Source organism: Pan paniscus, chromosome 5 (assembly GCF_029289425.2).
Source record: "Pan paniscus chromosome 5, NHGRI_mPanPan1-v2.0_pri, whole genome shotgun sequence".
Classification (NCBI taxonomy): domain Eukaryota; kingdom Metazoa; phylum Chordata; class Mammalia; order Primates; family Hominidae; genus Pan; species Pan paniscus.
In genome coordinates, this window is record NC_073254.2 from 67029437 (window position 1) to 67047681 (window position 18245).

The 18245-nt window shown below is 47.2% G+C and overlaps 1 protein-coding gene across 1 annotated transcript in view; it reads right to left on the minus strand.

The window, feature by feature from the left end:
• TRAM2 (translocation associated membrane protein 2) overlaps positions 1-18041 on the minus strand; it is an 82678-nt gene extending 64637 nt beyond the window's left edge. Inside the window, exon 1 of the mRNA XM_003833155.5 lies at positions 17763-18041. Coding sequence (XP_003833203.4) covers positions 17763-17882 — 120 coding nt within the window. The 5' untranslated portion in view covers positions 17883-18041. The remainder of the gene's footprint in view (positions 1-17762) is intronic.
• Positions 18042-18245: the final 204 nt, after the last annotated feature.

Genomic DNA, 18245 nt, shown 5'->3' on the forward strand with positions numbered 1-18245 from the left:
AGACTTGAGAAATGGTGGATAGTACTTTAGTAAGTTTATATGCTCTGTGAATCTCCAAGAAAGGGGGCATGGTAGAAAGAGTTCTGCACACTTCTCTGGCCCAGAACCCCCAGCCCCCACTGTCATCCCCAGGGGTTTCAACAGCTTGGACTCCACATCAGGAAAGATCAGTGTAACAGACGCGACGGATTACTTGGAATATCCTGAGTTCAGATCCTGGCTCATCAATTTACTAGCTGTATCATCTAGGGCGAGTGACTTGAATTATCTTGGCCTCCATCTCCTTCTCTTTAAAATAGAGTAAAGGACTCAGGCTGTGAAGTCAGACACACGGACCTTGAATTGTGGCTCTGGCATTGATGAGCAACGAGAGTCCTTAGTCTTTCTAAACCTCAGTTCACTTATCTGTAAAAAGGGAGGCACCCCAGTATCTGCCACACAGGCTGATTGTGGGGGCTGAATAACAGAATACAGGTAGAGTGCTTTTTACAAGACTGAGCACAAAGCAGGTAGTAAATACAGAAGACACGCTTGTTATCTTTGATTCTATAAACTGTGAAGTGCTCTATAAATGCTACCTATTCTTTAAGGCCCAAGTCAAGTCCCATTCTTCATAAAGATTCCCCGATTGCTAGAACCTAAACACTCTCTCACCTCTGGGCTTACCCCATTTTTAAACTAGGTTTACAACAAATGTATCTACACTGAATCATATGCCAATATGTGGTATTATATCCTACATTACTATCTAGTGGTTCAGACATAATTCTTATCTCAAGTTTTTTTTTTCCCCCAAAACAGAATTGTGGGAAGTTAACTGAATTTAAAAGCAATACACACCTACTGTAAGAAAATTTTAACAAAGAAACATATAGGCCGGGTGCGGTGGCTCATGCCTGTAATCCTAACACTTTGGGAAGCCGAGGCAGGTGGATCACCTGAGGTCAGGAGTTCAAGACCAGCCTGGCCAATGTGGTGAAACCCCGTCTCTATTAAAAATACAAAAAAATTAGCTGGGTGTGGTGGTGGGCGCCTGTAATCCCAGCTACTTCGGGAGGCTGAGGCAGGAGAATGACTTGAACCTGGGAGGCGAAGGAGGTTGCAGTGAGCCGAGATCATGCCATTGCACTCCAGCCTGAGTGACAAGAGCGAAACTGTCTCAAATAAAAAAAAAAAAAAGAGAGAGAGAAACATATGAAGTTGAAAGCTGAAGTCTTCCATAAACTATCTCCTAGAGAGATACCAATGTTGACAGTCTGCTGTGTATGATCTTTCCAGGTGTTGCCTGTGCATATATAAACATAAGGTTTCTTTAATTAAAATAGGCTCATCCTATACATACTAATTTGTAATCTATTTTTTTTGTCAGATATCAGTCCATGTCAACACAGAAAGATTGATCTCATCCTCTTTTAAACAGCTATAGAGTATTCCATTGTATGGCTATACCACAATTTACCTAATCTGTTCATTGTAGGTGGATATTTGGGTTATTTCAAATGAAGTCTGCTGTTAGAGCAGGAGCTGTGTCCTGTGTCCCGTGTGTTTTGGCATCTCCATGGAGTTCACACTGTCGTATGAACTCTAACAACATTTGTTCTGAGTCACAGAGGATTACTGGCTCACAGTTTATCAAATATAACTCTCAATAACCAGCACTGCTGGGTCAAGCCAGAATAATGGGCAAAATTCATAATACTGGCCCTGAGCTATCACTCTCAGATCAAAATACAAGCTGTTCAATATCGTTTTGATGCTGGCTCCTTGCCTATATTAAAATTAATTAATGACCCAGCAATTCCACCCCCAAGGTATATATCCAAGAGAACTGAACACATGACATCCACACAAAAACTTGCACACGCATGTTCAGAGCAGCATTATTCATAATCGCCAAAAGAGACAAACGTCCATCAACTGATGAATGCATAAACAAAATGCACTTCGCAGTACAATAAAATGATTCAGTCATAAAAAGAAATGAAATACTGATACATGCTACAGCATAGATGAACCCTGAAAACATGCTATGTGAAAGAAGCCAGGTACGAAAAACCACATATGGTATGATCCCATGTATATTAAATGCCCATTTGCGAGTCCAGAGACACAAAGTAGAGAGTTGTTGCTGGGGTGGAGATGCAAGTGGATATTAAGGTGGGATGGGGAGCAATGGGAAATGAATGCGAACACTTTTTTGTTCGTCTGTTTGTTTTGTAGAGACGGAGCCTCGCTCTGTCACCCAGGATGAAGTGCAGTGGCGCAATCTCGGCTCACTGCAACTTCCGCCTCCCAGACTCAAATGATTCTCCTGCCTCGGCCTCCCAAGTAGCTGGTACTACAGGTATACGCCGCCATGCCCGGCTAATTTCTTTTATACTTTAGTAGAGATGGAGTTTCTTCTTTTTTTTTTTTTTTTGAGACGGAGTCTCGCTCTGTCGCCCAGGCTGGAGTGCAGTGGCAGAATCTGGGCTCACTGCAAGCTCCGCCTCCCGGGTTCACACCATTCTCCTGTCTCAGCCTCCCGAGTAGCTGGGACTACAGGCGCCCGCCACCACGCCCGGCTAATTTTTTTTTTTTGTACTTTTAGTAGAGATGGGGTTTCACCATGTTAGCCAGGATGGTCTCATCTCCTGATCTTGTGATCCACCCGCCTCGGCCTCCCAAAGTGCTGGGATTACAGGCGTGAGCCACCACGCCTGGTCCTAGAGATGGAGTTTCACTGTTTTGCCCAGGCTGGTCTCGAACTCCCAAGCTCAGGCAATCCACCCGCCTTGGCCTCCCAAAGTGCTAGGATTACAGGCGTGAGCCACCAGGCCAGCCAAACAGGTTTCTTTTGAAGATGATGGAAATGTTTTGAAATTAGATAATGGCGATGTTGTAAAGCATGGTGAATACACTAAAAATCACTGTATCATACACTTTAAAAATCACTGTATCATACACTTTAAAATGGTAAATTTCATGGTACGTGAATTCTATCTCAATTTAAAAATGCAAAAAAAAAAAAAAACTTTAAAAAGGGATTATCAACTGGTAATTCCACTTTACCACTCATGTATTGAAAATACATGAGATCCGATAGAATGTCAAGTGCTGTGCTGGGTACTAGAGATACTATGGTAAGCAATGCCTCCTGCCCTCAAAGAACGCACAGTGAGGTTATGGAGTATGACGGGCTGCACATGATAAACTTGGGGGTCATCAGAACCATGATAAGGGAAGCACAGGGAGAAAAGAGGGCTTTCCAGAAAAAGTGGGCTGCAGCTTGAGGAATGAGGAACAGCTGGCCAAGTGAAAATAGGAAGCATGTCCCGAGTAACTTGTATGAGGTGCCAGAGGCAACAGAAACGTCACAGAGGAGCTGAAATATAATCAATAGGAGAGAGCCCCATGATCCAAATGTGCCCAACAGAGTAACTTTAAAACTCCAACATGTATTTTGCCTCCTGTTACATACCAGGCACTTGCTAGATGCTGAGAATTTTTTTAAATTATACTTTAAGTTCTGGGGTACATGTGCAGAACGTGCAGTTTTGTTACATAGGTGTACACATGCCATGGTGGTTTGCTGCACCCATCAACCTGTCACCTACATTAGGTATTTCTCCTAATGCTATCCCTCCCTTAGCCCCCCACCCCACCACAGGCCCTGGTGTGTGATGTTCCCCTCCCTATGTCAACGTGTTCTCATTGTTCAACTCCAACTTATGAGAACATGTGGTGTTTGGTTTTGTGATGCTGAGAATTTAGCAGGGAGCAAGATCAATGAAGGCACTGGTAGAACTTTTAGTATGTAACCATACATTTTCATGGGTATACAGTAAACAGTCTATGGCTAATTGATTCACTGACCTGGACGTGGTATTTTAAAAGGACCAGTACAATTTGTCAATATCTATCAAAAATACAAATGCAGTTAATGCTTTGACCTTATCATCCCACTTCTGGGAAAATATCCAACAAGATATGCCTGTATAGGTACAAAATGACATATGTGCCAAGATATTCACTGCTGCATTGTTTATAAGAGCAAAACACTGGAAATGGCCCAAGTGTCCATCAAAAGGGGACTGGTTAAATGAATTAAGGTGACCCTGCACAATGGAAGACTGTGCAACCTTCCATATAAATGAGGAAATTCTCTGTGTACTGACATGGAAAGATCGCCCAGATATTTTGTTAACTGAAAAGGCAAGGTGCAAAAGTATAAATAATACACTTCATTTTGTATAGGAAAGGAAACAGACAGATAAGCAGACAGACAGATATAAGGATGTATCTTATTTATAGCTGCTTGTATTTGCTTAAATAAACCCAACAAGACAAATACATAAAAGCCAATAAAAAGTGGTTACTTGGGGCCGGGCGTGGTGGCTCACATCTGTAACCCCAGGACTTTGGGAGGCTGAGGTGGGCGGATCACGAGGTCAGGAGATCGAGACCATCCTGGCTAACACGGTGAAACCCCGTCTCTACTAAAAATACAAAAAATTAGCCGGGCGTGGTGGTTGGCGCCTGTAGTCCCAGCTACTCAGGAGGCTGAGGCAGGAAAATGGCGTGAACCCAGGAGGCAGAGCTTGCACTCCAGCCTGGGGGACAGAGCGAGACTCAGCCTCAAAAAAAAAAAAAAAAAAAAAAAGTGGTTACTTGGGGACAGGGGAGCTAGATGAGAACAGGTGGGGAGGGACAGTTCTCAATGAATTCCTTTTTTATGTTTTTATTTTTGAGTCATGGGAATATATCACCTAATGGTACCTAATCAAAAACACTATTTTTTTTTTTTTGGCCACATGAATGTATCTCCTAATGGTACCTATTCCAAAAAAAAAAAAAAAATTTAAGCTTTAAAAGGCTAAGATTATAGGCTCTCTTATCTGCATGCACATGCTAAAGTAGCCGGCATTCCTAATGTGCTCAAAAGCATCTCTTACTGGTTACCCGAGAACCCAAAAGAGACAGCAGGGATAGAAAAGCTTCAAATGACCACCAGCAGCAGAAAGGCAACTCACACACACACCATCCTGTGTGTGCATGGGACCATACCTGACAAACTCATACTGACTACGTGGTAGGTACAGAGGTGCTAGGGATACTAAAAAAATGTGAAACACCTCTTTCCTTGGGTCATGGAGGGATGGCTCCCAGCAAGTGCAAGGAGCCATGCCCAGCCCTACTGCCAGTGACCTTGCTAGTACAAATTGGAGTCACTCTCACACTGAAAAATCTTCAATGGCTCCCTATTACCTAAGCTGAGGACCAAACCCCAATTTTTAAACACCTCCATGGCCAGAACCCTGCCTGCCAGTCCGGTGTCACCTTTCACCACTTCAACCCTTAACCAGCCCCCACCCAGCCCACTCTGGCAATACAGAGACACTTGCCATATTCCCCCTGCGCCCATGCCTTCTCTCTGCCTGGAACTCCCTCTCCCCAGCACATCTGCCTGCCCCATGCCCCTCGAGCCTCAAGGAACAGCCCAAATATCTCCTTTTTAAAATGAACAGTCCCTACCCTTCCCAGAGGGTTTATGCTCTCTTCCCTGACACACACACTGTACCCACCACACACAAGAGCAGCAGTGACACTGTCACTCCCTAAGGACTCTCAACTCAATGGAAGCAGAATCTACACCTCTTCATCCTTTATCCCTAGCCCCAAGAACAGGGCTTGGCAGAGAGCAAATGCTTGGTCCAAGTCTGGCTGAATGAATAAACAAGAGAAAGACAGAGGTGGGGAGAAAGGAAGAATTAACCCTCTCAGGGCAGAGGGGCTGGAAAGCGCGTTCTGAGCAGGTGGTGCTTTTGCCATATCTGAGGTGGGCCTCAAAAAAGAAATAGCAGTTATAGGATGAAATGGAGAATGAGATGACTTGGAGTGCAGGGTGCATGAACAAAAGCAGAGAAGCATGAAGGAGGAGGGAATGTTCAGGGAACACAGGTAGGTTGGTCTGCAATGAGGGGCAGGGCAGGGACGAGGCCTGAGGGAGGTGCAGAGTACAGGACAAAGGCTGATCAGATTGCGGGGAAGCTTTGAAGCCAAGCTAATTGCCCAGCCTTTAGGCGGGCATCTTGGAAGGAGTCTAAGTAGGGAGACCCATGTTCAGCTCTGTGTTTGAAGACAATCCATGACAGCTATGAGGAGAAAGGATCAGAAAAGATGAGAGTGTGGGGTCCAAGTTAGGACCAACCATGGCCATTTAGGTGAGGAATATCAAATGCCCAAGCTAAAACAAAAGATCATTAGGGCGAGAGGAGACCTGGGGGCAATTCAGGAGGTAAAACCACTGGACTTAGTGAACAGACACTGGGGGCAAGGCAGGGGAGGGCAAGTGACGGCTGCGGGCTTCAGTTCCGGTATATACACTTGTTGAATTTCCCTCTCCTAGAGACCATGCAAACTACAGTCATGCATGGGGATGGTGGTATGGGAGCTAATACAATTGTGGTGTCACCAACAGGCCTTGGTAAGAAGACCCCTAGATACTAAACTAATCTGCTAGAAATCAGACAAAGGGAAAATCTCGCTGCATCTATTTCTAGGGGGTCTGGCAAAAGTTTAGAGATGAACAGCACACAATGGATCCACCAGTCCTCTTCATGTTATCACACGCACTTCAAAAAATTACTTACTGACACCTTCATCAGGAACTTCCAGGTGCAAACTATAGGTAGACCTCAGTACATAGCGAGTGCTAAGTAACTTTTCTGAATACATGTTACATACAGGCTGTGCCTACTTCTTCTGTCCACTGAACATGCCATGTCCCTCCCAACCTCCACTATCTCTGGAAAAGCCTCCACAAAGGAAGTTCCCACCCCCTGTGCCTCCGCTGAACACTGGAACAAAACCAGTTTCCTTAGGTAAGTCCACGGTATTTGCATGCAAGCATCATTATGGCTTATTTAGCTAACAAAACAAAAGATAGAGGGAAAAGATGTTCTAACTGACTGGGTCCCTACCTTTTAAGAAATTAGAAGTTACACGAGATGCAAACAAATACCTTTTTATTATAATAAGTCCATAGGACACTTCAGTGATAAAGCCATACGAAGGCAATGCAAGAAGGTGAAACGGAATGATACGCACGTTCAGGAGCACCACTGGCATCACTGCACACCTCAGGGTTATAAGAAGGTCCAGAGAAAAGCCCTTTCTCTCTCCCAACTTTCACTGTCCTTGCCCGCCCCACCACTGTCCTGCTGCTTGCCTGTGTCACATGAAACATATGAGAAAGAGAGCTGAGAATGGCCTTGCAGTTTCTGAAGTCTCTGAATCAACACCAGAGACAGTTCAGCTGCTTTGGGGGCTTGCTTCCTGGTTGGGGGTTGAGACTGAAATTTCCCCAGGTGGAAGTTCTCACCTGGACCAGTGCCCCAGCCTCCTAACCAGACTTCCTGTCTCTAATCTCTAATCTCATCCCCTAAACCACTCTAGTAGTCTCCAGAGCAACCTCATCACACTGCTGTCTTTCCTAACAGTCTTTAAAGGCTCCCATTACCTCCAGGACAGTCTCAACTCCACGGCAGGACCTAAGGGGCCCTGGGTGATCTGGCCCCACCTCCACCCTTGTCCCCGCTGCATCCCACCTCCAGAGCATCCTATGACACCAGTGTGCTGAGTGTCCAATGCTTCACACCAGCTCATCTGTCTACAAAGGACGGACTATTCTATCGCCCTCCCATATCTCCTTCTTTCTCTGGCCTTATCTAGCATCCATCTATCCCTATTCTGAGCTAGGAGACCCCCTCCATGTTCCCAAAGCATCCCCTCTAGTACACTACACTTACTGAGTGAGCACCACTGTGTGTGCTAGACCAGAAGACCCATATGGCAGCTCAACTGGGGTAGTCATCATCAAGTGACTGTACTTGCCTCCTTTTATCTATCTCCCTTATGAGATGGTAAATTCCTTGTGATTAAGCAATGTGTCCTTTTTCTCTGTGTTCCCAGCAACTAGAATGATGGTTCACACAAAAGCACTGCTTAATCAACATTTGCAGAACAAGGGGCAAGAGGTCAAAACCAGCTCAGTTCAGACTCACGTCCCTGGGGCCATGTGAGCAGCAACCCAACTGGTAGGGCTGAGAAACCAACAACATTGGTCAAGTTACACTTAGCTATGCCACAGCTGCAGGCTAAAGGCGTGGTAAGTGGTCAGTGAAAATCTGGCGAGGCCATAGTTGTCATGCCTGAAGTTATCTGGACCTAGGAAATGCAGGGAAGAGTAGCTGAGAAGTGTCACATTCTCTTCTTTCTGAAGCTCCAAAAATGAGCACAGTAGAGAGAGTTGTATCAACAAATATGTTAGCTGGCTTGAATTTCAATTTCAGCATTTTGTACAGAGTAGGTGTATGTGCTGAATGATTATAAATAAAATAAAACTCAATGGCCAAATGGTTGAATAGTGTTGAATGTAGATATTTCCCAGGCTGGGCGAAGAATGACAGAAATGTTTCTTTTACATTTCTTGGGTAATAAAATGTACTATGCAGCAGACCAACTTTGCTTTTTACTTCAGCGCTATAAAACTGTAGCTTTCCAGAAATTTCTGCGGATGAATCAGTCTGGATAGCCAAATTCTCCATATTGCCACAGATTTAGTTTTGAAACTTCAACATTGTTCATTATGGATGGCAATCTTAAAGTCTCAAAGCCAAACCCAGATTCCTTTCCAATATACAGATTTTCTCTTTCTCCACCACGGGTTCTGCTAAGCCATATTTCATGCCAACCCCAAATTTGTGCTAGAACCTGGTTTCAACTCAAATAATAAATGAAACCAAGATTAGAAGTGAGCCCACTAACCTAATGGAGCACAATGTTTGCCTAGCTACTACTCCTAAATCTATAGGATTGGGGAAAGGTGCCTCTCTCCTTCTCCTCCCAATTTCTGACTGGCAATTTGAGTTTTATACACATTTTCCAGTCCTGTTCTACATGTCCATGTTAAGAAGGCACAACCAGGCCGCCGGACATTTGACACATCCATGAAGCAGGTGAGCCCCAGAGAGGTGAAGGGCCTTGCATGGGCCACAAGGCTATTTAATGGAAGAATCCAGGCCCCTGTCCTCGCCCCTTTCACTGCACGCTTCCCTGCTGCAGGCCCTCCATTGGCACCAGCCATAATTCATTCCTCAAGAACCCTGAAAGAAGGGCACACGTTCCAGCCATCATAACCAAACCAGAACCCTGCTATTCTTTTAAAAAATCAACTACCACCTGTTCCTTTCTACTTCAACATTCCTCCTCCAGTCACAAAATCCATACAAACAAGTTATTCCTTGCCCGTTGAGGTCACAAGTTGATCAAGTACAAAGTTGGACTACAAACTAAAAACACAGTCTCAACTCCAAAACCATGGGTCTGAAAAGTTCCAATTCTGCCCTGAGTTCTGAGGAATTCTTCTCAGCCGGAAACCAGGCATTGTGAGGCTGGCCCTGTGATTTCCTGCAGGACTCCAGGAATTGCTGGAGGGAAAGCCTGTTTATCCTGGGATTGCTCCTCCAGGTCAGGAGCTCCCAGACTGCTCTTAACCTTCATGAAAGGAGCTGATAAATAATTATGTAAGTTCTGTCTCTATCCTTTGTCTTGAGGTAGGTACATCCTTCTCCCTCTCCAATAGCCACAGAAGTCTTCATAACAGTGCTGGGCCCCTCAACAGCCTCTTTTTAAAAGTCTCTATAAAAAGAAAAATTAAATACCCTCTAAGACAGAATATCTACACTTATATAATAAAGATGAAGGAACAAACTGATTAAACTAACAATACTCTGTCCCTGCAAAATTCAGGGGCTTTATTAAGAAGTCCTCTTTCCATTTCAAAGGCAGGGCAACTGAGGCTCAGACAGCTATGTCCTTCCCACCAGAGGTACAATCATCAGCTCCACCAACCCAAAAAAGACATTAGAGATCATGTTTGGGTTTGATGTTTAAAGTCTTAAGAAACCATATGGAAGAGTTCTCCTAACTCCAGCCAGGGTTTCAATCAATACAGGCCAGCACCTTGATCTTCAGAACTATGAGAAATAAATGCAGGGCCAGGCACGGTGGCTCATGCCTGTAATCCCAACACTTTGGGAGGCCAAGGCAGGCAGATCACCTGAGGTCAGGAGTTCGAGACCAGCCTGGCCAAAATAGTGAAACCCCATCTCCACAAAAATACAAAAATTAGTCATAGTGACAGGCACCTGTAGTCCCAGCCACTTGGGAGGCTGAAGTGGGAGAATCGCTTGAACCTGGGAAGTGGAGGTTGCAGCAAGCCAAGATTGCACCACTGTACTCCAGCCTGGGCGACAAAGCAAGACTCCATTTAAAAAAAAAAAAAGAAAGAAAGAAATGCAGGTTGTTTAAACCACCAAATCTATGGCATTTTTGTCATAGCAGCCCAAACAGACTGCCTTTATGCAATAACGTATGTATAAGGGTACAAACTGTGCCTCACAAGGTATCTAAAAGTGACCACCACTCTTCTGCTTGAATACTAACCACACTACACCCAGGGCATTAGTTCTTAATTTAATAAACCACCCCTTCCATCAACAGCAATGGCTCGAGGTTGAGGCCCAATAGTTTGAGGACACACCTGCCACTCACATCAAGTTTAAGACCTGACTCCTATCCACAAATAATCTATCAGCTTTAAGCTACCATACTAAGACCTCTTTGAGAAGAGGGACCCCACCTATTCATCTCTGCATTCCCAGAGCTCAGCACAGGCCCAGAACGGGCACTCAAGCACTCAATAAAAAGCTGCCAAATAAATGAGCAAAGCACTCAATTTCAAGACTTCTACACAAATATTGGCATTCAAATATTGGAATTCAAATTCACTAGAATTCCAGTGGGCAGAGCTGTAGAAGACCACCAGAGATGAGTCAGAAGACTTGGATTCTAGCCCCTGTTTTGCCAAAAATTCACTCTACTATCCTGGGCAAATCTCCCAGCCAAGGAGGGTCTTATTTTTTCTGTAAACACAGTAGAAGACTTCTTAGGTTTCCCTCTAAGATCTTAAACTTATAAAATACAAAGCAAAGATGTGCCCTTGAGCTACAGCTACAATGTTAACTTGATGATAAGGGCAGTAAAAATATAACAGCCAGAGTCATCTTTTCTTACACAGATGCTAGGTAGCAGCAGGCAGTAACTTTACTAGTAGGTAAAGCTCCTGTGTGTTTGCTTATGTTCACACGTTATATACACACACATTTGGGTCACTCCCTGTAGTCTCTTTCAGGGAGATGCAAATTTCAATAATTTTTCCAGGCAGAAAAGCCTCCAAGTGGAACAAAGACCTACAGACATTACTTCCAGGTAATAAACAGATTCCACTCAGACAAAGAAAAATAAAGCAGCCGGTGGCTACATTCCACAGACACCCCATTTGTGGAAGCATTGGGGCTGAGCTCTAAATGTGAGCCAGACGTTGCTGAGTTCTTATTTTGGCTCCGAGTCTAACTTGGAGTGGATGGTCCTTGGCCAAGTCTGTGCTCTAGAAGCCAGGCTCTGGATGAGTATGGCAACCCCCATAAACCATCCCGATTACAGGGTGAGGCGAGTGAAGCATTTCACAGATGTAAAGTGCTGCCAGCCCCTCCAGACAAATGAGGAAAGCCGTCACGAGGCAACGTGGCTTGGTGGAGAGCCACAGAGCAGCCCCTCTCCTAACCTTGGGCTCCTACAAACTCACCAGAGGCCTCAGAGATCTGCCCCAATCCTCCCTGCCTCCCCCCACCCACACACACACACTCTGCCTCCATTTCCCCTGGACCACACACACACACACACACACTCTGCCTCCATTTCCCCTGCTGAAAAGCAAGGACTTTTTGCAAGAGTCACTTGCAAAGCTCTTTAAACCACACAGTTAACTCACAATGTTAACCAGCTGCGACCAAGTTAGGTGTCGTTCTCCTCTACTGTGGGACATCTGAGACAGTAGAGGTATACCAAGGCAAAGTAATAGAATGTATAAAAGATAAAGGTCTGTTTGTGAAATAAGAAGGGCTGTTCAGGAACCATGTTAGTACTTTTACTGTTTCCCCCCACCCCTTTCTTTAACCATTAGGTACCAATGGATACCAGATACACAGAGCTGAATAAAAAGGTTAAGAGATACTATCAGTAAAGTTTCCCACCAAAGCCTGCTAATAGCGCTCTCGCTGATTAGAAAGCACTTCTGTCATTTGGGAACTCTAATCCGCTCTTATCAACCCTCTGGCTTTGCCATTTATAAGGGTAGGAATGAGAGGTACATCAGCTATGCCACAGAGTGATTTCTGGGGCCCCTGCCCATGAAGAAGCAGATCAAAAAGGAGCTCATGCCTGCCAGAGTGAAGCTTTCACCATAGCAACACATGTTATTCTACAAACAGTCGGGACTAAGGCACTCTGTTGTGACCGGTCCGGACAGTGCCCCCGAGAAACGAGTGACTGAGGGTTCAGACAACAGAGCAGGCAAGAGAAAAGTGATACCTATTTAACTTGCAGGGCAGTCTCCCTGTGGTTTTTACTTCTCCACAAAGTTAATAGTGGCAGCCCTAAGACCCTCCAGTACCCACGGACTGTGTTCTAATAAGATAGATGTCAAAGAGAAAACAGGTGTTCTCCATGGAGCAGCTGCACCACCAGGCTCCCTGGGGAAAAGAAGTTCTGGGGTAGAGAGATTGGTCTGTTTGGAGATTAGATGGCTAGCAGTGGAGAACTTGGGGGAAAGGTCTCCATCTCAAAACATATCATCTCTAAAATGAAATACAGCCAGGATGCTCAATGAGCCACCTGAGGATGAAATGTGGACTCCCAGACCCACCAATGAAGTCAATACCAATAGTCATCCGTGTACTTGTTGAGACCATTAAGTGCCCATGTGCCAGGTACAGTGCTGGGTATTTTTACACATATTAGCCTTCACTGGGTAGTTAGGGTTAAAATGTCATTAACCAATCAATGTCACTTTTCTGGATATCACATTTGTGCCAAGGAAAGAAACAGGAAAAATCAGTGTGCCCTTACATCCCATAGGATAGGATTACACTTGAGGCTTGACCAGTAGAAAATCTAGCTCCAAATTTCTGCTCTGTTGCTCATATCATGGAGACATCTGTACAGAAATCCAGAACAAGAGTGCTCAAGAGAGTACGTGACCCTCCTTGGTTTCCTCTGTCTAACTTCTCTAGAACACCATGGATAGAGTAAGTAAAAGGCTAAAAGGGAGATGCATAAAGTTAGGAACTAGAAAAGCTGGCAAAGGAACTTCTTCGAAAATGCATTAGAAGTTAGTCAAAGAGGCCAGGCGCAGTGGCTCAGGCCTATAATCCTAGCACTTTGGGAGGCCAAGGTGGGCGGATCACCTGAAGTCAGGAGTTCGAGACCAGCCTAGCCAACATGGTGAAACCCCGTCTCTACTAAAAATACAAAAATTAGCAGGGTGTGTGGCATGTGCCTGTAATCTCAGCTACCTGGAAGGCTAAGGCAAGAGAATCGCTGGAACCTGGGAGGCGGAGGCTGCAGTGAGCTGAGATTGCACCACTGCACTCCAGCCTGTGCGACAGAGGGAGACTCCTTCTCAAGTTGATCCGTGTCCACAGATGTATTATGTGTGCCATTTGCACACGTCTTTCTATGAACACAATAGAAGCAGGATTGTTTTATGATGCTGCTAACATTCACAGACAGGACCCGCAGCCACATTTCAGGTTATGATGCCTACAGGTATGTCTGGGAGGATATGAACCAGTGCCATGGAAGCCATGTACTAGCAGGTGGTGACACAATGGGCTCCCATTGTATATGCTGCAAACATTTCACCCTGACAAGTCAATCAGTGTCAGGAGCAGGGAAGAAGGTGGTTCCTGAAGAAAAGGTAAATCTGCCAAATCTGCCTCTAAAACAATTAAAAAGCAAAAACCAGCCATCACCAAGAACTCCTCTGGGTCCCTCAACCTTTAAGTCATCACAGACCAAAAAGAAACCAAACCTACAAATGATAGGCTCAGAATTGTGGAAACATTTTTTTGCAGCTTCAGAGCCTGTAAATGAGCTTAAAAAAAAAAGTTTCAGTCCTGAACTGACATTTTAAAGGTAGTATATAAATTGCTTCCTCTCTCTTCGGAGCACCCCCTTTTTCCTCATTCTCCATTCGCTAATGAAAGACTTTTCCTCTTCCCCTGCCTGTTTCAATTTGAAACGTGGCACAGAACAGGACACTGGAAGGAGAAGGGAAGGTGGAGGGGGAGGAGGCTACTTTCAAATCTGACACACATACCCCCCAGCCAGCTGTCCACACCCTGGTTGACGGTCAGGCCAGACTCCACCTAAGACAGGACTGAAGGACCAAAGAGTTGAGTAGAAAACTCCCCCTGTGCCACCTCTCCCAAAAGCAGACTTAACGGTGGAAAGGAAGGAGGGGGAAAATAAAGTTCCACATTCCTGACATTTTTTAGCCAAGTGCTGTGGCTGCACAGAGCAGCTTCTCTATTCCAAGCAGCCTGTAGGACTGGGAGAAAACCTGGGTTCAGGGGGGAAAAGCTGCCCCCTGCCTTCGAAACAGGATGGCTCAAAACTAAACCAAAATTGGGGTAGCAATAGGGGTGAGTGGTGAGGGGAGAGACAGCCTTTCACATGTGTTCTCAAAAGGAAATTATCCCAAGGGAAAGAATTTAGAGTCATCATCTCCCTAGGGACAGAGAACTAAAGCCCTGGGGTCCCTAACGGGGAAACAGAAGCCCCCTGAATGCAGAAGAGGTGACCAGTGAGTGGGGGAAAGAGCAACGCAGGGATGCAATGCAGACACAAGGGCTGTGGCTGCCTGGGGCGTGGGCTGATGGGGGAGAGGGACCCAGCCCATTGGCAGAGGCACGACAGAGGTCCCCAGAAGGAGGAATGGCCAAGAGAGTCGCTCTTTGTGGGAAGAATTATAATTGAGTTTTCCTGGCTCAGCTTCCGAATGAAGGAATCCTAGCCAGGGCCAAGTCAGAACCCCAAAAGCCTATGTCCTCTCACCCCTTTCTCCCATTCCCCTTGCACCTCTTCCTGCCGTCACTTCTAGGAAAAGGGTGGTGAGTCCCCAGTTGCACCTACCATCGCACCATATGCATCCCTACATACCCACACATGCACACCACACACTTCCAGAGAGAAACCCAGAAGATCCTAAGTGATATCCAGCCAGTCCTGTGCTTGGTTATGAGGCGTCTCCCCAGGCTTTACTCTGAGTGTGAAGATGCCCACATTTGTTTCTCTGTGGTACCTACAGTATCCAGGACGCTTCTGCTCTCATTTGATAGAGGCAGCAGTTCCAAACTCCCCCTCCCCACCCCCAGGAATACTTATCTCTGTGGAGAGTTAGTTAGTCGGTGGGTAAAGACAGTGAGGCCCCCACCATGTGCCCAGCACAGAAGAACACAAGACCTTCTTACTGGAGGCTTAGGGCAAAGCCCTCTTTCTCCCAGAGAAGCACAGACTGATGATCTCACAAAGTACCTCCAAAAGAAGGAGACACCTGCCCTGTAGGTCCTGTAGGTTCAAGGTGCTATGGGAAGAAGTGATGGGCTTGGCAGGAAAAGGGGGCCTGTAGGCATTTCAACCAGGGGCCTTGCTACACTCCCCAATACAAGCCTAAGGGGGAGGAAGAGTAGTTTTGTTTGTTGTTCTTCTCGTCTTGGGCCTTTCTCTTTCACCAGATACTGGAAATAAGAGCTCTTAACACCTTTCAACTTTTAGAGTGGCAGGTTTAATGCACAGGACTTTCCATAAGACTAGAGACCCAGGGAAGGAGTTAGGTACCAAACTCAAATGCTGGCAGCCCTTTCTGAGCAAAGATAAAACAGGGAGGGCCACAAACCCTAACAAACGCTAGAAATATGACACAGAGAGCCACAGGCTATGCGAGAAACTTCGTCGCTGCAGAGCCTGTGGCTTTGAGGTTTACAGCTGTCACGTGTATCTTTCCAGCCACACCCTCCAAGGCTGGGGACACCCACTTGGAGGCCTCTTAGAATGGAGGACAGCAAACAGACAGCAGAGAATGCGCTGGGCAAAGGAAATTCTGTTATTTTGTTAAGCTATTATTATGATAAATAATCACAGGGCTCCAGGTGCAAGAGACTTTTTCATGTTGGTAGGAGATGTTATGGCTTTTGTTGCTGATATGATCTCAGTTAAACCTTACAACCACCCTGTGAGGAAGACCAGTTTTATGAACGTCTTTAATGATGGGGAAACTGAGGCTGCAGTCAGTTTTCAGTCAGACTAGTCACAGAACAGGGACTGAGACACACGGATATGACTCTGTGTGACACCACACACTTCCAGGGGAGAACCCAGAACAAGGTGGAGCAAGGCCGACCCAATATACCACTAGAGAGAGCTGTGAGAGGGCGAGGAAGGAGAGAGGGACTGAACTAAAGGAGCACTATCAAAAAGTGGAGTGGAGACCCCAGTCCTAGCACCACCGTTTATTTCCTACAGACCCTAAAGCCCAGCCACGGACACATTCATTCATCCAACCCTGACTTGGCCACCACAAGAATGTTCCCAGCTTGAGGGCAGCTTCGCCAGCCAATTAGGGCCCTTGTCATTCGCAGAGATACAGGGAACCCGAGACAGAGGGACAGGGAAGGAAATTTAGCCAGGCAAGCCATCCTCCATCTCCAATGAAGTTTGTAAATGATCACAGCTTCCTAACCCAACCGTGAGAATGCAATAAGCAAGCTGACGCAGAAGGGAGGACAAGGAGTCTCAGGAACCAGAGGAGACCACGGTGAGAGTGAGGGGAATGTCGCTCACATATCTCACTTCTGAGACAAGATATACCGCAACAAACCCATGCCAAGCTTCCTCCAGTTCTTCCCACTTTTGAATATCACATTTTTCTTGCTCTGCAAGAGTAGGGAATCCTTCCCATCAGTCTTGTGAATTCTGACCCCTTGCTGGCTTTCTACAACTCCCTGCCTGGGAGGCCGACACCAGGACATTGCTGTTGGGGGTGGGATCCCCATCCTCTGCCCCCCACTCCTACACTATAAGAGAATCAACTTTCCCCAAAAAGTGGAGGGTATCCCTGTCTCTCTTCTTGTCTCTGTAAAGGGGGTGAAGCTCTGGGTCGCCGCAGATGGATCTAAAGGGACAGTTCACGGAGTGGTAAAGGATATCCAAAAATTGGCCTTCTAGAGCACAGCAAAAAAGTGGGAGCGACACGAGAGCAGAAGGCCACTGCTGGGATGGGGCCAGGGCCACACGTGAACATCCGAGCACGTTCCAGAGCTGAGATGCAAAACACCCAGGAAATCACATAGGAAGTGGAAAAGGTTCTGGGTCTCTCCCACTGGAAAAGCCCAGAAGAGCTAGTGGCCACCCCTTGGGGTAAGAGGGGGTTGTGCAATGACTGCGGGTCTGGGAGTCTCTGGGCTTGGCTCCTGGACGCCAGAAAGGGAACCCCACGCGTCAAGCCAGGGTGGCAGCGCGGCGGTTGGTTCGAGGCCAGGCTGGGGTTTCAGGGCTGCAGACAGAGCTGCAGGATACGATGAGTGCCCAAGGGGGCGGCAGAGCATGGCATGGCTGGCACGGCGCGGAGCTGGGGGTGCTGTCTGGGCTGGCCCGGGTACAGGCCGGAGGGGTACAGTGCACAAAGCCGGGGTGCCGATAACGTACACGGCAGCCAGGAGCCTCCGATCAGAGGAGGGCCCGCTGACCTGCAGGGGTGTGCCGGGCGGTGCACGACAGGGGGCACTGTCCCTCCAGCTCCCTCCTCCCCAGGCTCTCACCTCGAACATAAGCCCGATGAGGACGCAGAGCACCAGGCAGAAGCCGATGTCCGCATGGTTGTGGATGACGAACTCCTGGCTGAAGAGCGGGTAACTTTTCGTCCTCCTGCGGAAAGCCATGGCAGCGGGCGCGCAGCGGCCGGCGGGGCCCGCACCCTGCGCTCACGAACCGCAGCGCAAACTTCTCCAGCACCGGCCCGGTCCGCCCGCCGGCCCGCCGCCCGCTCTCCCACAGCCGCCCGCCCGCCCAGCGCGGAACAACTTCGGGGCCCGCCCCCTTCCTCCGCCCGCCCCCGCCGCCCGTAACCGCCCCCGGCCGCAGCCCCCGCCCAGCCCGCGGCCCGCACTCGGCGCGCCTGGCCCCGCCCCCCGCGGGCTTAACCCTCTAGCCGCTGGGCACGCGCGGGCTGCCGGGGCGGAGGCGTACGGGGGCGGCGAGCGGGACTCGGCTCCTCCTCGTCCCGCGCCAGCGCCGCGCCCGGC